The sequence below is a fragment of the Lethenteron reissneri genome, chromosome 51 (genome assembly GCF_015708825.2).
Source record: "Lethenteron reissneri isolate LAM-NWPU_2019-01 chromosome 51, ASM1570882v1, whole genome shotgun sequence".
NCBI classification, from domain to species: Eukaryota; Metazoa; Chordata; class Hyperoartia; order Petromyzontiformes; family Petromyzontidae; genus Lethenteron; species Lethenteron reissneri.
Window position 1 is genome coordinate 10,851,993 of NC_083829.1, and position 20,838 is coordinate 10,872,830.

General features: G+C 48.5%; 1 protein-coding gene across 10 annotated transcripts in view; it reads left to right on the forward strand.

Moving 5' to 3' along the window:
• The window catches only part of LOC133355618 (uncharacterized), a 180,150-nt gene that overhangs the window by 47,097 nt on the left and 112,215 nt on the right, over positions 1-20,838 (forward strand). For 5 of the 10 annotated variants that reach the window (XM_061572973.1, XM_061572972.1, XM_061572975.1 and 2 more), the window contains 2 exons: positions 1,323-1,999; positions 13,859-13,953. In XM_061572973.1, the coding sequence (XP_061428957.1) occupies positions 1,323-1,999; positions 13,859-13,953 (772 nt within the window). Of the gene's footprint in view, positions 1-1,322; positions 2,000-13,858; positions 13,954-20,838 lie in introns of those variants that run through there. The other 5 variants (XM_061572980.1, XM_061572978.1, XM_061572977.1 and 2 more) reach the window with 2 other exon arrangements.

Here is a 20,838-nt window from a genome sequence, read left to right on the forward strand (position 1 = left end):
GGGCTACATCTGCTAGTGAGGCAATATTAAACCCACGTGTGCATCCTTTTTACGGGATTTTAATTAAGTAGAGCGCTTATGTCTCTTGAAGGTGTGTGCGCGCGTGCGTGCTTTGTTTAATGCATGTATATATGGCTGCCCCAGTAAAATAAAAAATGTGCTTGGGAATTAATTACTTAAAAATGTCACACTAGTCAAAATGTTAGGCTTAGTTTGAACTTGAAAGCTCATCTGTATATATTGGGTGTGCGTTATTAATCGAGAAACATATAGAGACAGGTTATGCTACAGTATGTTCGTTCTCGGGAGCCCAGCACGAGATCTCGGCAAGGAAAGACCACTGGCCTATTCAGCCTCCGAAAAAAGCATTTAAGAAGAGTAATTAAGGCAAAAATAATCGGATATGATTAAAATGAACAAAAAGTTAATTTTATTATTCACATTCACAAAGACACGTTAATGCATTTTTAAAATTTAAAATACCAGCAAACCGCATGTCTTCTGAACGTCCATCTGTCCCTCCCAGCCAGCCAGCAAAACTTGTATTCTTATATCGAGCCCTGTCTGTGTCTGTCTGTTTCTCGATTCTTCTGTCCCCTCTCCTCCTTCCCCTGTGTCTCACCCATTTCCCTACCCCTATCTCCCTGTTTCTCTCTCTCACCTCTCACCCTCCTTATTTCCTCCTCTCCTTTTCCCCATCTCAATCTCGCTTGCCTCTCCCTCGTCATCCCTCCCACCGCTTGCGGCTTTCTCTCGCTCTCTCCTCTTTCTGTTTTGCTCTCTCTTATTCCTCCTCCCCCTTTCACGCCTTTTCTCTCCTCTCCGTCTCTTCCTCCCTCCTCTACCTACCCCCCTCGCCGCTCACTTCCCTCTGCCGCTCTGCTGTCCCGCACTTGTGCGGGATCCTCGAATGGAGGGTTGGTGGTTTGGGAGGGCCGGGGGAAGGCGTGATGCCAGCGTCACGTCAGCGTGACGCATGAAGCCGGCTCACCACTCTGGGATGTGGGTGACGTCGCGTGGACGTATGCCTTGACGTCAGGGCATACGTCCATGCGACAACGGTCAGAACAGTTTTTTTTTTCTCATTCAGTATGACGGTCATAAGGGGAACGAAAATCTTTATGATCACCGCGTGAACCCGCCCGGCCAGTGAGGGTGCATGTTACCCGTGCTGTTGCAAAACTGAATGTGACACAGGCAACAACATTGTTCCTTGCAACATCATCGCGTGACTACAAAACCCGAGTAACTTGTACTCAATGTAACCTGTGCATACCGTGAAGCTCATCTGCTTTTGGGTTTTATTTTTGTGTGTCCAACAGCGCTGAAAGTTGCAGAAGACACCGCCACGGCAAAGTCCAGACGAAACTCCCAAAGAACCAGCAGCACGCACACATTGCACACGGCGACACGCAGACCAGACGCTCAGGCAGGCACAGAGGTCACACAGGACACGCGGGGGTCACGCCCACTTCACTCTGCAGAGGTCACACAGGACACGCGGGGGTCACGCCCACTTCACTCTGCAGGGTTCACACAGGACACGTGGGGGTCACGGCCACATCACTCTGCAGAGTTCACACAGGACACGTGGGGGTCACGGCCACATCACTCTGCAGAGGTCACACAGGACACGTGGGGGTTACGCCCACATCACTCTGCAGAGTTCACACAGGACACGCGGGGGTCACGCTCACAGCACTCTGCAGAGGTCACACAGGACACGGGGGGGTTACGCCCACATCACTCTGCAGAGTTCACACAGGACACGTGGGGGTCACGCCCACATCACTCTGCAGAGGTCACACAGGACATGTGGGGGTCACGCACACATCACTCTGCAGAGGTCACACAGGACACGCGGGGGTCATGCCCACATCACTCTGCAGAGGTCACACAGGACACGTGGGGGTCACTCCCACATCACTCTGCAGAGTTCACACAGGACCCAGTGGCGGCATGTTCAAGAAGAATGGCAAGGTTCACACATCATGTACAGGTACACGCAACCGCAAACGGCAACACTCATTTAATTGTTCATGTTGTTACGCTTGTTTACCCGGGAATGCCTCACCGAGTCTCACGACTCTTTCTCAAGAGAGTACTGCCACGTTTTTGCAGCGGGGGGGAGGGTGGGTGGGGTGGGGTAATGATTGAAATGCAGATTCGACTTGAGTGGTTTGTGGGTCATTTTTCCAAATTTGACAAATGTTGACCGTGGCGCAGCTCTCCTCTCGTGCGAGCGATGTCGTGGTACCTTTGAACGTCCACAGCGGAGCTGATCGCGCCCAGCGCGATCGCTCTCGGTACACCCGCAGCGTTAATCAGGGTGGCCGCTGGACTTGAGCCGTGATCCTCTGTACTGCCAGACCGTGTCAGTTGACTCTCCCCACGTTCCAGCAGGGGAATTGGACGATGTTTCCTGGCAACGGCGGTCAGCCCACTGCAAATGCAGGTGCATTGTTTTTGTTGTTGTCCCGTCAATATTTGTTTGAGAGTGCATCGCCAATTTTATCCGAATTGCACTATTGGACTTGTGCCAGGGAGCAGAGAAAGGTTCCTGTTAAACTCCTTCGGTGAAGGAAAGTGTCGCCGCATCAGGGAATGGCAGTGCAAGAGACACCACAGAGCTACTTCTGGATTCGCTTGATGAGGTCCCTCTTAACCGAGATTTGTCGCTGCCCCTTTTACGCCTCGTGAATAACTTTTTTTTCTTTTCCCATCGGCCTTTTGTATGGCGCCACGGTGGCGAGATGTTTACTACCTCGCCTGGTATGCAGGAGCGCATGGGTTCAATCCCCACCCTTGATGCTTGTATATTTGGAGTTTTCATGTCTTTCTCCACGTGGTCGCGTGGATTTTCCTCCAGAACTTTTCCCTCCACATTTAGCATCAACACGCGTTTAGAGTATTTGTCAGCTATATATTTCCACGTGATAAGTCACTTCCTTGAGCTATCATTTGTGTCCAGGTCGCTTCTGAGAACTACATAGCTCACTGGACCTCCTTCTTACCTGGTAGAATACAAATATTTATTATCGATGTTGGCCTTCAGAGATAGGGCTGGGCCAAATAAGGTGGAAATGCAATTTTATTGTGGGGGAAATGCTCAACAGGCCTCGGACGGAAGGTGTTGACTGTGCCGTAATAAAGGAATCTGGCAAAGAGAAAGATTTTTGGCACGGCTCGCACGCGGGATACACTGCACAGACTCGTAGAAGTGAGGCGTTGAACCGGATCACACTGAGCAATTCCACTGTGAAACTAAAGTGTCATTTGGGCGTTCACTTTAATTTTCGCTGTTTTTGTTTTTCAACCGGAATTGGTGACCTTTTGACCTCGGTGTTTATTGAGAAAGAAATGGGAGACATTAATACGTGTGTGGACGAGGAAGGTTGTTCAGTTTGAATGCATGGCAAAGGAGGCGTTTAATTAGGGGTTTGGTTGCAGTAATATCGATGAACTATAAAAATAATTATTGCCACTGAAACAATGTGACATGCAGTACAATGTATCAGCACGACATGGGATTTATTTTCATTAACGCCCATTGGATTTCCATATATTTCACAATGGTGATCCCATTAATTACAGGTACGTAGGCACGGTAGCTATCATGACGAGGTCGAGAGGAAGCCTCTGTAGAGGCCCGCACAGCATGCGTAGCGATCTGGGGCCCGCATCTTCGGTTCAAGTTGATTTTGTTTTAACCAGATCAGAACTCATGAGGCCGGGGAAATCTCATTGCCAAGAGCAATGTGGGCCATGAGGCTGCCAGCAGGAGGCAATTATTGCCACGTGTGGTCCCAATTGAGTAATTTGCTGACTTGCTTTGTAGTCTCGAGTGCTGACTTAGGACACGTTGCGTGACGTGCTCGCTATTATTGCCCGAGTCGAGTTTCAGGTAGATATTGTTGAGCCAGGCGAGAACTCGAAGAGACAAGGAGAGTCAATTTTTTTCAACAGTGACCTGGCTCACCAAAAAAAATAAAAGTAAAAAAATCAAAGTAATCGCGTAAAAAAAAGTGCGTGTAACAGAGAAGCAAATGGAACGGCATTACACAAGAAATTGAAAGCAGTGCGGGAACATCATGAATGTTACACAAAATACATAAAGAGGAACAAACGTTGGCTCCGACAAAATGTATTTTATAAACCATTCAAAGTAAAACAAATTATAGCTGCAGGAAAAAGTAAACGTGTCAAATACAACTGCAGGAATCAATAGCTTAGCATAAAACTGTGCTGCAAATCAATTGTATTCTGTCACCGTTTGGTAAGCGATGTCAAGCTCCTCGAGTGAAGGCACTCTGTCAATACAAACATTAGATTGACGAGGCTCACATCATACGCTTTGTTTTTTTTCGGTAAAGTCACGTAGGTAAAAAATAAAATAAAAAAAAAATGAAATCACGACGTTTCGGAGGCAACACGGCAACATTATTTGCTGTGACGGTGCCACCTGAAGACGGAAGCTTGTGTTGCCTCCGAAACGTCGTGATTTTATTTATTTTTTATTTTATTTTTTACCTACGTGACTTTACCGGAAAAAATCAAAGGGCATGGACCCTTGCAGTCACGAAAACTTCAAATCTAGAGGCTCGCATCGTCACTGGTGCGCTTGGCCAGGAGTTAAATCCAGGTTACCTAAACAGAACACACTGCACTACGTGGTGTGTTATACTGGTAGGAACCGCCAGGTTACACCAGCCCACAGGGGATTATTGTGTCCGTCCGTCGTGCAGGGAGGGGCTGGGTAGGGAGGGAGGGGCTGGGTGGGGAGGGGAGGGTGGGGAGGGGCTGGGTGGGGTGGTTGGGGATGAGTGGGGAGGGTGGGGAGGGTGGGGAGGGGCTGGGTGGGGAGGGTGGGGAGGGGCTGGGTGGGGAGGGTGGGGAGGGGGTGGGGAGGGTGGGGCTGGGTGGGGGGTGGGAGGGTTGGGGCTGGGTGGGGAGGGGCTGGTCACCCCTTGGTGCCCTTATAAAACTCAACGTTTAACCTACTCACGCCGATCAATGACCCTGGCCATTGACCGAGCAACCCAACGTTCCTACCAGCTCCCTCCGCAGGAATGTGTTACTGGAAGAAAGTGGATGGTAAAAGGTGCCACGGTGGCGAGATGTTAACCACCTCGCCTGGTGTGCAGGAGGTCATGCGCTCGATGCCTACCCTGACGCCTGCTGCTGTATATGTGGAGTTTGCGTGTTCTCCCTGTGGTCGCGTGGATTTTTCTCCAGGTCCTGTTATACTGGTAGGAAAAGGGTTTCTCCCTCCACATTTCGAATGAACATCACGCATTTCGAATATTTGACTGCTATCAATTTCCACTTGATGAGCCACTTCGTTGAGTTATCATTTGTGGCCAGGTCTCTTCTGAAAAATAAGCTCATAGCTCAGTGGGTTTTACCTGGGTAAGATAAAGAAAGTTTATATTTATTTTTTAACTGATTTATTTACCTTTCCTATACTTTGCACTCCTAGCATGTTTTGATATTGATGTAACGTTCTGACCCCGTGCCCCTACTGGACATCTTTGAAAAAAAGAGCTTTATTTCTCAAGATTCTGATACATAGATAAATATATGTCGCAACGACCCCACCATGTCACTGTTTTCCAAACATCTCAAGCATGAGCCTTGTGAGACAAGTTAAACCTTGAGACTCTTGCTGGGTAAACAAAGGATCATTATCACTGTTGTTTGGATGTTGCCTTGAAGTTAAAAGAGGGCTGCAGTAGTTGGTATAAACAAACACGTGTGTCTGTGTGTCGTGGTGTGTGCATACGTGTGGGTGGAGCGGTAGTGTAGCGGGTAGCGCTACGCTGCGCTACGAACCTGGCGGCCCGAGTTCGATTCCCACTCACGGGCTAAACCGGTGACGATTATCTGAACCGGTGCTGGGCCTCCCTTAGGTCGACTCAGTCTCAAATGTGTACCTGGTGCGGTGTGTAAACATCGCCACTGGGGAGACAAAGGCGACCGGGCATGGCACTTGCCAACCACCCCCTCCTGTGCCGTGTCGGGCTTCTTAGGTGCGACTTGCTAACAGCACTTGCCCCAACAGTCTGTTCAGGTTATACAGATGATCTTTGTAGTTGTTTTGGTGTGAGCGCATCGCCCCGCGTGTTCCCGTGCACAGATGCCTCTCACGTCGGCCGTGACGCATTCTCCTGGCCTGCCTACGACGGCGGCGGCTTCTGGCTGCCCTCCAGCAATACCCATGTAGCAGGATTATGGAGATAAACAGAGAAAATGCGCCCAGTCAGCATCTTTAGCCCTTAAGCCCTTTTCAGCTTGTTGCAAACATGCTGTGTTCCCAAACCCCCCCCCCCCCAAAAAAAAGAAAAAAAAACCCCGACAATAATAAACAAAAACATGACCGTGGGGCAGAGAGGAACGACGATAGAGGCGGATGTAAAATGAAACTTTCCAAGCTCTGTGTGGCGGCTACGGTTCTTCGCGGTGATCACGAGCACGGATGAACAATCGATTCTTACTGCGAGGATCACACGGTTTCTCATTACCGCTTTGTGTGGACACGATCGTTTTGTTTTTGTTTTTAAAGAACTCCAGAATAGTTTTTTTTAAACGATATCGTTTTTTTTGTTATTGTTTGCTGCTGCTGCTGTTATTGTTTTTCGCAGCGTCTCGTGAGGTGCGACATTTAACGAGAAGTCGCCATCGTTGGTCGAAAACACCTCCGTGATCGTCTCGGTGATAGAAGGGAGGTCGGGCGGTCTTTTGACTGCTCACGAGTCATGCCACTGAGGGCCACTCGCAAGGTGTACTTCCTCGCCCGCACCTCCGTGGCGTTTACTACGACTCGGGACTCGGTGATGTTTCTGCCCGAATGAGCGCTGACGTGGAGCTTATATCCTGTTGGCAGCCCTGAACCTGGTCGTGAATATTCGACATTTGTGCGATGGGGGGGGGGGGGGGGGGCGAGTCTAACCACAGTGAGACGTTCACGTGCTGCTGGGCATATTTATTTTTTAATTTATGCAGTGTTTGCGGTGTTGGATAATGAGGGGTGATAACATGGATAACATCCTGTCATCATTTGTGAGATCGCGGGTAATTGGATGTGAAGGTGTTCTCCTGAATTGAACAATATCTACGGATAAACTTTGTCGTGACCACTGCCTTGATAAGTTCATGAGATTACAACAGTATAATATAGCATTTGCTGTGTGTACATAGCATCGTGATTTATTAACATGCTACATTATCAGTTTTGGTGCTCTCTCTTCCTGCTCGAGTAATAGACTAAATTAAAATCAAACTAATTTTATCAAACTAGTTTTATTTTACCAGGTAAGGCCCACCGAGCTATGTAGCTTTCTCCGAAGCGAACTGACCTCAAGTGGCAGCTAAAAAACAGGTGACTTTTCACGTGGAAATTGATAGCAGCCAAATAATCAATCGTGTTTCATACTGTTTGTTGTTGCAACGTTCTGACCTGCTCCTACTGGACATTTGTGAACAAGGGCTTTATAGCTCTTCGGATTCATCCAGTATAAATAGTCTTACTTTGATTCTGACTTCTACCCAAAAATTGGTTCTAATTTTATCAACCCCGGAGGGATGATGGGCCAAGTCAAACCCGAACCAGGATTTGAACTCACAACCTTATTATTGCGTGCCGCTCGCTCTGCCGCTGAGCTCTCTGCTCAGATGTTAATGACTCGGCATCCGGATACGGAGGGTGGCCCAGATGTCAGCACACAGGGTTATGTTTATTTGAACAGATCACAGAAGGTTATATTTAATTTATTTTAACAAATGTTCAAACTGACTTCCATTAACATTAATGCATGCATTAATTCTCTTTTGAAATGATTTTAGGACCTTTGTCTAAAGATTACAAGCGCTGTCTTTTAACGTTAATAAATTATATTTCGTCTTAATTCCAGTTCATTCCAAATTTTAAACGTCATCTAAAAGGGATGAAGGACAACCGTTATTGCATGATGATATTCAAAATATTAACAAAAAGAGTAAACGCTTGAAATTTTTAATGACAGTGTTAAACGTAATGAAATAACCCTCCGTTTATCCTGCCTTATGGGCCGCCATGCATAAGGTCACTTAATTTAAGAAGGAAGACAGTAACGTGCCTGTTAAGATGTGGTGGATCGCACAAACACACAGACGATTCCCTGTTTAGCCTTCGTGTCAGAGGGCAAGTTCTGGAATCGGGTCCCTATTGTGGCCAACCCAGAGCACAGAGAATTGTGGGTCCCAGCATCGTGGCCTAGCCGCCTTAACCTTGCCAGATGCTGAATACACGCTGTTGTTTTATACACAAAAATACCACAAAACCCACATTGTATGCTGAACTGACTTTAACTGCTAAAATTTAAATAATACTAAACTAACTCAAACTAAACTAATAAACTTTTTGTTTTACCAGGTAAGGCCCACTGAGCTATACAGCTCGTTTTCAGAAGCGACCTGGCCACAAATGATAGCTCAACGAAGTGGCTTATCGCGTGGAGATGCATAGCAGAAAATACCGTGAACGCATGTTTCTAAATGTGGCGGGGAGGATCCGGGACCTCGGGAAAGTCCAGGCGTTTTGCTTTTACTGGGTCACATTCCAATTGCGTATGGCCCTGTACACGAACAACAAGAGTCGAATCCCGGTCGGAGGTCTCATGGACAAATGCACAAACCACTTTGCCACCACTCAGTATTGTGAAACGGGTCATTAAGCATTTGTCGAAATTGGTGGAATGGATCGATGGAAGGAGTGCCAACCGGTGGCTAAAACGCGTGACACATTGAGAGCCGATGAGCACGTTTGCATGAGGTGGTGGTTAAAGGAGCGATCGAGCGATAGGAGACTGGCCATGTGTATCAGATGGATTATAGTTGCATTGGCAGTGTGTTGAGAGTGGATGATGATGATGATATTTATGACAATGAAGAGCTAATGTCGCGCTTAGCAATGTTCATTTATTTGGCCTGACCATGCGACCTTTGCCCTACAACACAGCTCATTGGCGCTGTCTGTGAGGATTATGGGATAAGATTGATCGGCCTTCTCGTGCCCCTATAGGAAATCTCCGAGCTCTGACACACTAAATGTCAAAACCGGTCCAATGATGAGACAGGAATTGTCGTAAACCAGTCCAGGGATTACTTTTGTTGCACCAATGTTGCTGAAATTATGCTGTCCCAAGAAGATTCATGTGGTTGATGAGACGTGGATGCACAGATATTGGAGGGAGGCATCTTTGTCCGCTTACGTATGCTGGGGTATCCCGCACCTCCAATGAGCACGGTCGGCTACGTGCGGTGCGAGGTTCAACAACATACGTACGTGTCTGCAAGACACCGCCACACTTCCCTTCCTAGATTTCCCTGCCGACATGTGCCAGCGTGGCACGGCTGAAGCGGCGAGTCTCTCTCTCTGCCTTCGTGGCTGTGGCTGCCCACGCGTCTGATTCCCATGGTATGACGGCTCAGCTGTTTCCCAGACGCGGGTCAATCCCGGGATCAATAAAAGCAATGGGAAATAATTACTTTGGCCAACCAGGTGCGACTGGGAAAACACACATTCAACAGCAGCTGTTGTTTAAATGCTGGGGGTTTGTGTTCCTTAATCCATAATTACCTCGGCCCCCTGGTCATGTAACCTCCCAATGCAAACAAGCAAGTTAATCGCCGACGAAAAACAACGCGCAGAGAAGGGCAAGCGAGCGTGTCGAGCCGCGCGGCGACTGCCGTTCAATATCAGTTGACCCCCCCTCGCCTGCCTGCCCCGGTCCGCGTAGCCGCAGCCACCGCGTGCGCTCTCCAGGTTCCTGCCCCCCCCCCCTCAATTCCGTGTGCACGCCGGTCATGCCCTGGCAGCGGTTACACACACGACGCACCACAACACGAGTGACTCCCCCCGCTGTTACAGTGGGGAGCCACGTGTAAACATAGGCGTTTGACCCCCCCCCCCCGTGCCAAGCGCGACCTTCAATTAACCTCACTGAAAAGGCTGCTTCGGTGTGGATTGTACGCTAAGGGCTGCTTTTGGGTCGTGCAAGCAAACGACGACAATTACAGTCGTAACAATCATTCAAGTCGCGAATTACTAGAGGTGAGAGAGCGCAGAGCTGCAAATTAATATCCCGAGTCGGATGGCGCTCCGACGGGTCGCGCTTGAAGAAATCTGGGGCGAGTGAAGAGGCCGTGCAAGGGGAGTGGCGTCACATCAACGCGTTACGACCAAACGGCACACACAAAAAAAACTACTTGAAACGAAACTCGTTTTACAATCGAAACTATTCTTCGTTTCGCATGGTAAGGCCCACGAAGATATTCGGCTCTTTTTTTTAGAAGCAACTTGGCTTCTATCACGAATGATAGCTCAACGAAGCGGCATATTACGTTTAAATTGATTGCAGCCAAATACTCTCAACGCACGGTGATTCTAAATGTACAGGGGAAAACCCGGAGGACCCCGAGAAAAATCCACGCGACCACGGGGAGGGAGACACGCAAACTCCAATTATACATCATGGGTCAGGGTGGGGATCGAACCCACGACCTCCTGCATACCAGGCAAGGGAGTTAACATCGCGTCACCACGGAAATATCTGCATATTCGACGACTAAATGTCTATTCCCCTGTGCGATTTAAATTAAAATTATGCTTGAAGTGTGCTGTCAATTGAAAATGGGTGGATTATTTTGTAATACGTCAATTATAAAGATAAGCCATAATGTCGGAGGCCACACAAAGCCTTGCGGAACACCGGAGTTCATGGTGAAGGCATTATATTTGCCACTATTAACTGCCTGCATACACACTATTCACCTATCGGCTAAAGAGCTAGAAATCCAAGCTTGTGGATTGCGGTGGATGCCTTATCGGTGGCAGCTTGGAAATTAGCGTGGGGTGCCAGACACGATCAAACGCTTTCGAAATTGTCACGGGCCATTGTCATAGACTTCCCAGGGTAATGCTTGAGGACGGCCATGGTGCAGCGTGCGTCTAACATGCCTTCAAAGGAAGACGCCTTTGAGCAACATCGCCGGCAGTGCGCCTGTCCCTCGTGACACCTTGGGAACTGAGCGCGATTGGGCCCTGAACGTGCGTTGCGTTGTCACTGCAACGCGTTCCATTTGTCTCGTCTCCGTCGTGCTCCACGCCGCCGTCTCCGCCAAACCGCACTGCGGCCAGCACGGTGAAGTATGGAGGAGGCGCTTCTTCTTCTTCTTGGTTCTTTCGGTAAAGTCACGTGGAATGGAAATAATAAAATAATAAAAATAAAACATAAAATAACTTTTTTTACTTTTGTTATTTTATTATTTCCATTCTACGTGACTTTACCGAAAGAACCAAGACGATGAATCCCTGCAGTCACGAAAGCTTTAAATCGAGGAGGCGCTTGTTTGCAAATCCTTGCTTGCGATGTTCTGTAACTGTCGCCACTGCCGACGGCCTTGCGCCTGTGGTCGTCCTCGTAGCAGAGCTGCTCCGCTCAATAGACCTCACCGGCCGTCTCTGCGAGTCTTAATTGAACTATGAATCTCTCTTTAATCCTAAGAATCTCTGTGTAACTCTGTAACTTTGTATATCTCCGTGCATAATTTCAATGTCCCCTAACTGCTGCCGCTGCCCATGGCTGCGGTCGTCCGTGTAACCGAGCCGCTTAGCGCAACGGGGCCCCACCAGCCGAACGAGTAAAGTCTTTGGCCGATTCATCCAGTAAGACGGTTGAATAAAAAGGATTAAAAATATGTTAAGAGCACTTCGGCTCTTCGCCGAACTCTCCGTCTCGGCATTTATGTGACCGTCCTCCCACGTCGTTATCCCTCTGGAGCTACGAGGACGCTCGGGGGAGCGCGGCGGTTGAATCCCCCCCCAGTGCACAATGGCGTGCGTAATGCTGAGGCGGCGTGACGCACCTACTTGTTGAGGCCTAACACCAAAACCCCTCTCGACTAAGACCCGCCGGAGGCACGGTGACGCTACTCGCAAGTCAATGAGCGTGGCCGGTAATCTCGCCGAGAGTTTCGCACCCCCCAATTGCCGCGGCCAGGCCAGGCCCATGGGCGGTGAGTCAAGGTTTGCCGTGTAAGCGTGGGCATTTTTTACTTGTAATTGCATTCGTTGGCCCCCGGCACAGTGACATTCTGAGAGGCTGCGTCAGGTGACTTGCACGGCAGGATTGTGAAGTTTTGAGATCTCTGCCGAGCGCTTATGTGACGGAATTTGCTTTGTTTTTCTCGAAGTTGCCAATGCGGGTAGCATTTCAACGGGCCATGCTTCTACTCAACTGGACATGATGACAAACTAAGCTGAGGATTTTTGGAACCTGATCACTGCCGGTTTGGGTGACTCACGGTTTTAGGGATTGGTGGCGCCCCCAGATATCGGCGCGTAATGACAGATACTGGTATCCGGTACACGGGAATTGGCAATTCCTTCCAGATTTAGCAATCCTGAGGCAAGCAGTAGAGTGGGGCCCAGAGGTCAGGAACCATGGGGAAAGGCCAGATGGTGGGGTGATGTTCGAGTGGGACCTACGTGGTCAGCTGTTGACTGTGAATACACGGAGGGATTTATGAGAAGGAAAGTTAAATGTCAGCCGCGATGACCTCTTCACCTTATCAGAATATTGGCATTGTGATATGAAGTATTGTACATCATTAACAATACAATACTCCATATTTGGCAGGCAATACAATACATTGCATTGTTGATGCCGTTTATATTGGGAATCGGCATACTGGAAGGGATCATGATTTATTCATTAAGCATTCCTCAGAAATGATAACATTCTATGCTTATGTGGTTTTTTTCCGTCCCATTTCAATGGATGATGGAGGTATTATGAAGCAGCGGTAGCCTGCATGCGTACAGGAGAACTCCTCTTACCTGCGATAGTGTAGACCGCACAGTTACCATCGCAGCGCGGTCAAGTAAAACAATTCTCCTGCGGTGGATACATTTTCTTGTAACTCTGGCGGCTTAATTAATCCTGCAGAAACATTGTACTCCATTAAGTAATTTAACGTGTGCCTACCAATAATGTATTCAAGCATCTAGCCAAGGAGGAGCATGCGTAGTTAAACCCATAGGCTTAACTTTTGAAATGCATAATGGAGGGAACCGATAACACCCTTGCCTCATAATTTATTGCGTGCAATTTACATTTACATATATATGTGTAATTTATAAATGTATAATTTGAGATTGACACTCGCGCGTGATGTTTTTTTTCTCATGGGTGGTGCCTCATTGTGTGGAATAAATTCCCTTCGCTCGGATCATCGCGGGCATTTTATATACCTTTGCTTGTCCGAGTCATAAGCATGTCGATAATTAATTAGACTATGCAACTCATTCACTTGCATTGTTATTTGGTATTATTGCCACTACGATCATACTTTGTTTACCCAGAAACGCCTCACTGAATCTGAAGAGGGTCTTGCCACATTTTTGTTGCACTCTGGATGATACAATTGTTGCGTGTCTAATTCCACGTATACATTTGCAGAACAACCTTTTGGCCAATAGCAGTTTACATTTTGGGTTTCATCCTTTCAGCCATGGGAGGAAGCAGGAGAACCCAGAGACATTCCGCGCAGATCAAGTGGAGAGCGAACAAACGGCACGCGGAATACAGCGCCTGAGTCGGGAGTCTAACCCCGGACCCCTCTTGCTGTGAGGCACCACCAGTGATTACCCACGGTGCCAGCGCAACCAAATTGCATCGTGTGGCTCGCATCGCGTGACGGGCGCCAGCCACATCATCCCCAGCGTGCACAGTGCGGAACCTCGATGGATTATTGATAACAGAAAATGCCCGCAGCGTCCTAACGGGAGGCGCCCACGTGTGTTGATGTGTGGCCGCAGGATCGTGCCGGGGCTGCATGGGAGGCAGCCGGAGACGGCCAGCGTCGTGTGCACGAGCGGGAGATCGCGAGCCGAGGCATGTCGACCCTGCGAGGGTGAGTCTCGGCGTGCAACTCGCTCGTTTATTCATGAAGAGGGCTTTTCTTCCTCCCGTTTTTTTCTCCGGCAGGACGTGCGGAGCCTTGAGCCATTTTGCGCAGGTCACACATTTGTCAGGTGCGGCCGGTATGGTATGGTTCGTCGAATCTTTGGAACTCTTTGACGTGAAAACTGCTACACTGCTGTGGCAAGCTCATGCGTCTTTCGAACACGGTTCAATAATAGGGTAATGCGCACGGTGCTGCAGTCTGTGAAGATAGGTCTGAGCCTTGGTAATTTTAATATTATCGGCATCGTGAATCAAGGCCTTTTCCCCCGAAGGCCGCTAAATCGATAGTCAAGGTCCACCATTTAACCATTCTGGCTACTGTATCAATACTGGATGCAATGACACGAGCATTGATGTTTAAACCAAAAAAAATGAAGGCAGCTGGTTTGGAAAGTGTCTTCGATAACCTTTTTCCTGATTGTCATTTACAAAGCTTGCGCCGTTTACAAAAGACAAAGATCCCCCGTGTAGCCTTAGCAGGCTGTTGGGGCAAGTGCTGTTAGTGAGCACCTATGAAGGCCGGCACGGCACATGAGGGGGTGGGTGGCCAGCACCACGCCCGACCGCCTTTGTCTCCCCAGTGGCAATGTTTACACACCGCACCAGGTACTCATTTGAGGCTGAGTCGACCCAGGGGAAGCCAATGGCCGGTTCAGATAATCGTCAACAGTGTTGGCCGTGAGCGGGAATCGAACTTGGACCGCCGGGCTTGCTGGGCAGCGCGCTAACCGCTACACCACCGCTCTCCATAACCGTTGTACCCAACACACACACGCACGTAACCTGCAGCCCGTTAAACATAACCAACCGGAACCGGACAGAGTGAAGCAGCGTTTCATCTCTCATTTTAGTCTTCCTCTCCCCCACAACCACCAGCACAGACGCGGAAACAACCGGGGTTGACATCTCCTTCCGAATGCGAGCCCACGGTAGCCGAGTGTGATCGCAGCGAATCCCCGTAGCTGCGGTCTAGGGAGCGACGGGGGGCGGGGGGGAGGGAGAAATGGCCGGGAGAAGGAGAGCGAAGAAGTAGACGAGAGGAGGAGGAAAGAGAGGAGAAGAGAAGCCGGCGGGAGGACGGAAAAAACGCGACAGGGAAAGGGAGTCGATCCTCACCTTATTTTATTTTAATTGCTGTCGCGCCATAAATAGAAGGCGCTGAACAAAAAGTAGAGGATCTATTTGGACGGCAGAATAGTGTGTTGGCGTGAGATGGGTTGATGAGAAGGATGGCAGGGCGTGACGAACATGACGATGCGTGGAATAAACGGTGGTGAAAGTGACAATGAGTGACAGCTGATGATGAGTGAGTGTGACGAATGGGTGGGCAGGGGAGTTGGGAAGAGGGATGGAGCTAGCGGTGCGCAAGGGAGGGAGGAAGGGGTGAGTTGGGGAAAGCGAGGGATAGTAAGTGAGAGCGATTTAAGGGAAGACCAATGTAGAGACAGTGGGGCTGATGGTTTGAGGTGTAGGGGCAGTTCTAGTGGAAGGGGGCCAGGCGCGAGAGAGAACGGAATCGTGTGATTGGGCACGAGGAGAGAGGGAACAGAGACGGAGAGAGGCAGCAGCTGGGATTGCGAAGGCAGAGGGCGAGAAGGGGCCGTAGAGCGATGTGAGGGAAGCGAGAAGATGACACGTTGGGGCGAGACCGCGGAGAGATTGATAAACTCGGGTGAGGAATCTGAGAGTAGACGGGAAAGCCAGGGAAGCCGGATCAGGAGATTGAAAGGTGATCCGGTCGGCAAGCTAAGGGGGATCCAGTCTCGCTCTAAACAACATGAGGTTCATGCGACCGAGCTTTCAGATTGTTGAAAGTTATGGTTTTTTTCTTTTCTGGGAGAATTACACTTCATTGCGTGTAGAATTCGTTACGGTCCGTCTGAATTATCTAGCAGGTCGGTGACGAAACTCAAACTTGAGAACTGTATTCGTTATTGTCTTGGCCTCGTAAACACCGCTATGCCGACATGAACTTTTTGGTGGACTTAACATTTTGAAAGCGTGAAAACATACACCAAACTCGTCGTGCAAACCTCATTGGAAAGACAACAGTTTTGTGGGAATAGTCTCTCTCTCCTCTTGCCTGTATAATTCTGGAAGTTGTAAATATTTCATGTTGTTTGCACCAATTTATTCCGCACGGCTTCAAAAAGTAGCGCAAGTTTTGTGATGTTTACACTGGATTATTTCTTTTTAAAGAGGCCTCTGTAATTAGAACAAAAAGTTTGGCACGTATGGATGTATTCTTTGCGAAGTGCTTTGTTTTTAAACACCTTCAGGAACGTAAAAAAACCAAGCACATGGCGCTTCACGTGAAGTGAAGCGTGGCGGCTGTCAAGGGGGCGGTTTACTGCCGTGGGGATGTGAAATCCCTGTCCACTTGCCAACAGAAATGAGCTAGTTGGAGCAGTGGACACTTTGAACACGATGCATGCTTTGGCCAATGTTTGGCAGAATTTTTTTTGGACAAAATCCCACTATTTAGTTTTTTTTGTATCCATTCTGACAGATTTTGCTCTGTAAACATACGTTTAGTTTCGTGTCCTTCCCCTCTCCCCCGCACCTTCGATTAGTATGGTTGGCTACGTACTCTGCGAAAGCAGTTAAACATACGTACATCAGCCCTTCAATGATGAGAATAACAAAGAAAACTCAAAATTATTGCCGGTCGGATAAATGAAAAAAAAAACACCGTGTATGTATGTTGTTTGAAACTGCAAATATTTAAACAACATCGACAACATGGTTTCGCAGCAACATGTGGATCTGCCTAAAACACCCCCCACCCCTCGACTTTGCATGAAAATAGCTTGCATAAAAAATAAAATCACTATCACATTCAATAACATTACACGGGCATTAGTGACAATGGAAACCATTGCATTGTAGCCTAAGGTTAGCCGGAGAGCTAAGAGGTGGAATCCCTTTTAACGTGAACATTATTGCACCACTCTTTCACGTGACATCACGGTGGTTCTATCCATTGTACTGCAGCTCAGAAGGCAATTATCGTGGCTCTCACTGTGTGTGCGGACATTTATTCATACCGAAATACCTTTAAATTCCCGTAAGTAAACACTTCTAAACTCATCCTAACCACCTCCAAGTAACAAAACCCAGAATTTTTTTAAAGTTCCAACGTGGTTATAATAACAATACAAAACGCACACCTTTTATGCATCACATAAATACCGTGCATGATGTTCAGAAAGCGAGCTTTGAGAATTTCCATTTCGCACACAATGCATCATAATACACGCTAATATGTACAACACGTGTTAGTGTATTCAAGACGTGTTGATATGTACAAGACGTGTACAATTAGGCATTTACTCTGGTAATGTTCCAACAAGCTAAATGCAGCGTCGTGTTATTTCATGTGCATTTCTGTTTGCACTTATGCACAGTGCGCAAGATAATCATCATCATCATAATACAACATATCTGCAGTACAAAACATGAAGGAGACACTGCTGGGGTGCAATCGTGAGTGCACTGCACTTGGCAACCCAGGAGGGTCGCCGGCTCGATCGCCCAGCACGGCAGTTCGAACGACGGTGCAGGTTTCTTAAGTCTGCCCCCGCCGCCTCTGTGAGTCTACATCGATACGCCGCAATCAGTGGACTAAACGCAACTATTTTTTTTATCTTACCAGGAAAGGCCCACTGAGCTATGTACTAGCTCTGTTACGTAAGCGACCTGGATATCACAAATGATAGCGTGACTTCTCTCCACCCGTAATTTGTGTGAGCGTGTGGTACGAGCTGTATCAGAAGCAGGATCAGAATCTGTATTTATACCGCAGGAGGAATCCGATGAGCTATGAAGCTCTTTTTCACAGGTGTCCAGTAGCGGGCGGGTCAGAAAGTTACGGCGACAAACAACGCAAAAATACGACAGGACTGCACAGTATTGGAAAAGTAACCAAATCACTAAACATAAATAAAGTACATTATTACACATTGCAAGCATGTATATCAAGTCCTGCAGATGTTTCAACAATGCAACCTTGGGCAAAGCAGAAAAAACAATAACAACAACAGTGCCAGACCACATAAAGACAACAACTCACCGTCCCTCGATAACATTGTCTGCGAAAATGTAACTATCGACACACGGGTAAGGATCAAAGTTACAAATCACATTGGAACATTTGGTTGTATCCAGCACTGATCTGCTTCAGGATATTTTTTGTTGTGGATGTGTACATTTCAGAGTGTTAAGCTTGAGCATCAGGTTGGACCGATTAATGCGAAATCAGCGGTGCCTACGTGTTCAACTCGGCAGAGCAATTAGCTCATTGGTTGAAGCTAACGAGCAACACATATTGGGATTGTACTTTTGTAGTCAAGAGGCACATCGAATCCGTGTGTTCCTCCCTCTGTCTCTCAATGTAATTCCCAGCGCGAATCTCTCCGTGCTCACTTGCGCACTCTTTTTTTACGCTCTGTGTTCTGGAAGTTTCCTGAGAATGACCTGCGAATTCTTGAACCGTGCGTCGTCGCAGCAAGGGGTCGAACGTTCTTCTTCTGGCACAACTACCACCACTGAGCCACTACATTGTCCTTCAAGTTACGGCTTCACCAAAAGAGCCACTCTGGACCACCTCCCTTGCCCCCTCCTCTTCATCTCGCATTCCTGATCCCCAGTTCGGTTCGACGGCTGCACTGGGTTTGCTCGACTCAACGCACTCAGCCGTGGTTTTCTACTCCCGTGTGTGCCCCCCCCCATCCACCACCACTCCGACAGATATCCATATTGGTTTTGCTCGCACGGCTCTCTGTGAACGTATTGCCCGTAAACTGTGCGTCATTATAAAGGAAGTGTGCTTGTTATGTTTCCAATTTTCTTTTGTTTGCTTAATGTTGCTTACCAAAATGTTCTTTTGAAAAGCGCGCTTCAGTAATATTACGTTCCGAAGACATTGTCATGCCTTTGGGATCTTGAATTTATTTTTTCCTTAAAAAAAATATAACTTTTGTTTTCCACGTTATTTCGCCTAATTTGGCGAGTCATCGTGGGGGGGATGGGGGGGCTCGTTCCGTAATTATGGATGGCCTTTACATTTTTCCACTTTGGCATTTGCATTGTCTTTATATGCCGAACTTTCTCCGTGAGCTAAAGACGATGGCAATCGGCCGATTTTGGTATTTGCTCACGTGCGCTGCGCCGCCCGCGGAACACTCCTGCGCGCCTTTGTTTTGCATTCGCGTTTTAAAGGTTGCACGCACCGCGTAGCCGCTTTAGCCACTGTCCCCATTGGTCACAACGGCCGCACGTGGGCTGCTGACAACGAGCTAACGCCGCACGGTCGCTCTCCCTGCGTGCGCCAGATGGGGGATGATGATGGTGCGCTGGGGGTTTGAAAATCAGCTGTAAGAGACACACACGAGGAGGACTTCACTTAGTGTTGCCACCTGTCTGAGTTGGATGCCGACAGTCTGGGGATTGGCATCTGCGTTCGGATGGCATCTGTGGCAGAAATTGCAGTTAACTTTATTTCCATGTGCTGCATAGTTTTCTTAAGATCTTGGGCTGACTGAGAAAGATGTCTGGGTTTGGGCTATAGTGAAAAAGGTGGAAACGCTAGACTACGCAGAAAAGACAAAGACCAAGATCCCCCGTGTAGCCTAAACAGGCTGTTGGGGCAAGTGCGGGCACCTACGAAGGCCGGCACGTGCAGCACACGAGGGGGTGGATGGCCAGCACCACACCCTTTGCTTTCCAGTTTCAATTATTACAGTTCAGACCAGGTACTCATTTGAGCCTTGGTCGACCTAGAGGAGGCCCAGGACAAGTTCAGATAATTGTCACTGGTGTTGGCCGTACACGGAAATCAAAACTCGCCGGGTTCGTAGCGCAGCGCGCTAACCACTGCACTACCGCTCCCCACCGTAGACCACACACACACAGTTGGGAGTACAGTACACATTTGTAGTTGCTCACACGGGGCTTTTGTGCTCACGTTTAATCCCAGTCTAAGAAACGGGTAATGGAGGCTAATTCCATTCGGGCAGCCGTCTCCCGTAATGTGCCCTGTCAACTTGGCGTCGTAAAAAAAATCACAATTCTTTTCCCGCTGTTTTCTCACTGGCTTCCATCCCTCCGGTGCGATTGCCAACGGGGTTTCTGGCCGTGTATTTGGGCTCTGTACACGATTGGCAATTTTAATAATCCACAGCCACCAGTGCCTTTGGCCTTGTAGATTCCGCGTGCATATACGGTCTTATTTCTGGTTTTGCGGACATATCACGGAGTTAACTGTAATCGCCGTAGGTTGTCAGTGGAGTTACTCCCTTGTCTCACCATCTCAAAATAATGATAAATGAAGTCTCGTACACATTTTGCTTGTTTGTTTTGAACATACGTGGCAAATCCGTGTTAGAGATTAGGGTTTGTTTTTCTCATGAGGCCCGATGTAAAATTTTGTTTTGTACCTTTGTGGAATTCTTTTAACGGACACAGCTGACCAATCAGGCTCAATGCGTTTTACACGGACAAAGATCCTCCGTGTAGCCTTCACGGACTGTTGGGGCAAGTGCTGTTATTGAGCACCTATGAAGGCCGGCACGGCACACGAGGAGGTGCGTGGCCAACACCATGCCCGGCGGCCCTTTGTCTCCCTAGTGCCCATGTTTACACACCAGCGCCAAGTACTCATTCGAGGCTGAGTCAACCTAGGAGAGGCGTGGGACCCGTTCAGCTAATCGCCACTGGCGTTAGCCGTGAGCGGGAATCGAACTCGGGTCGCCGGGATTCGCAGCGCAGAAGCGCGTCTGAAATGGCCGCGCGATACCGACGGCAAACAAACAGCTGTGGGCCGCAGTGCCGC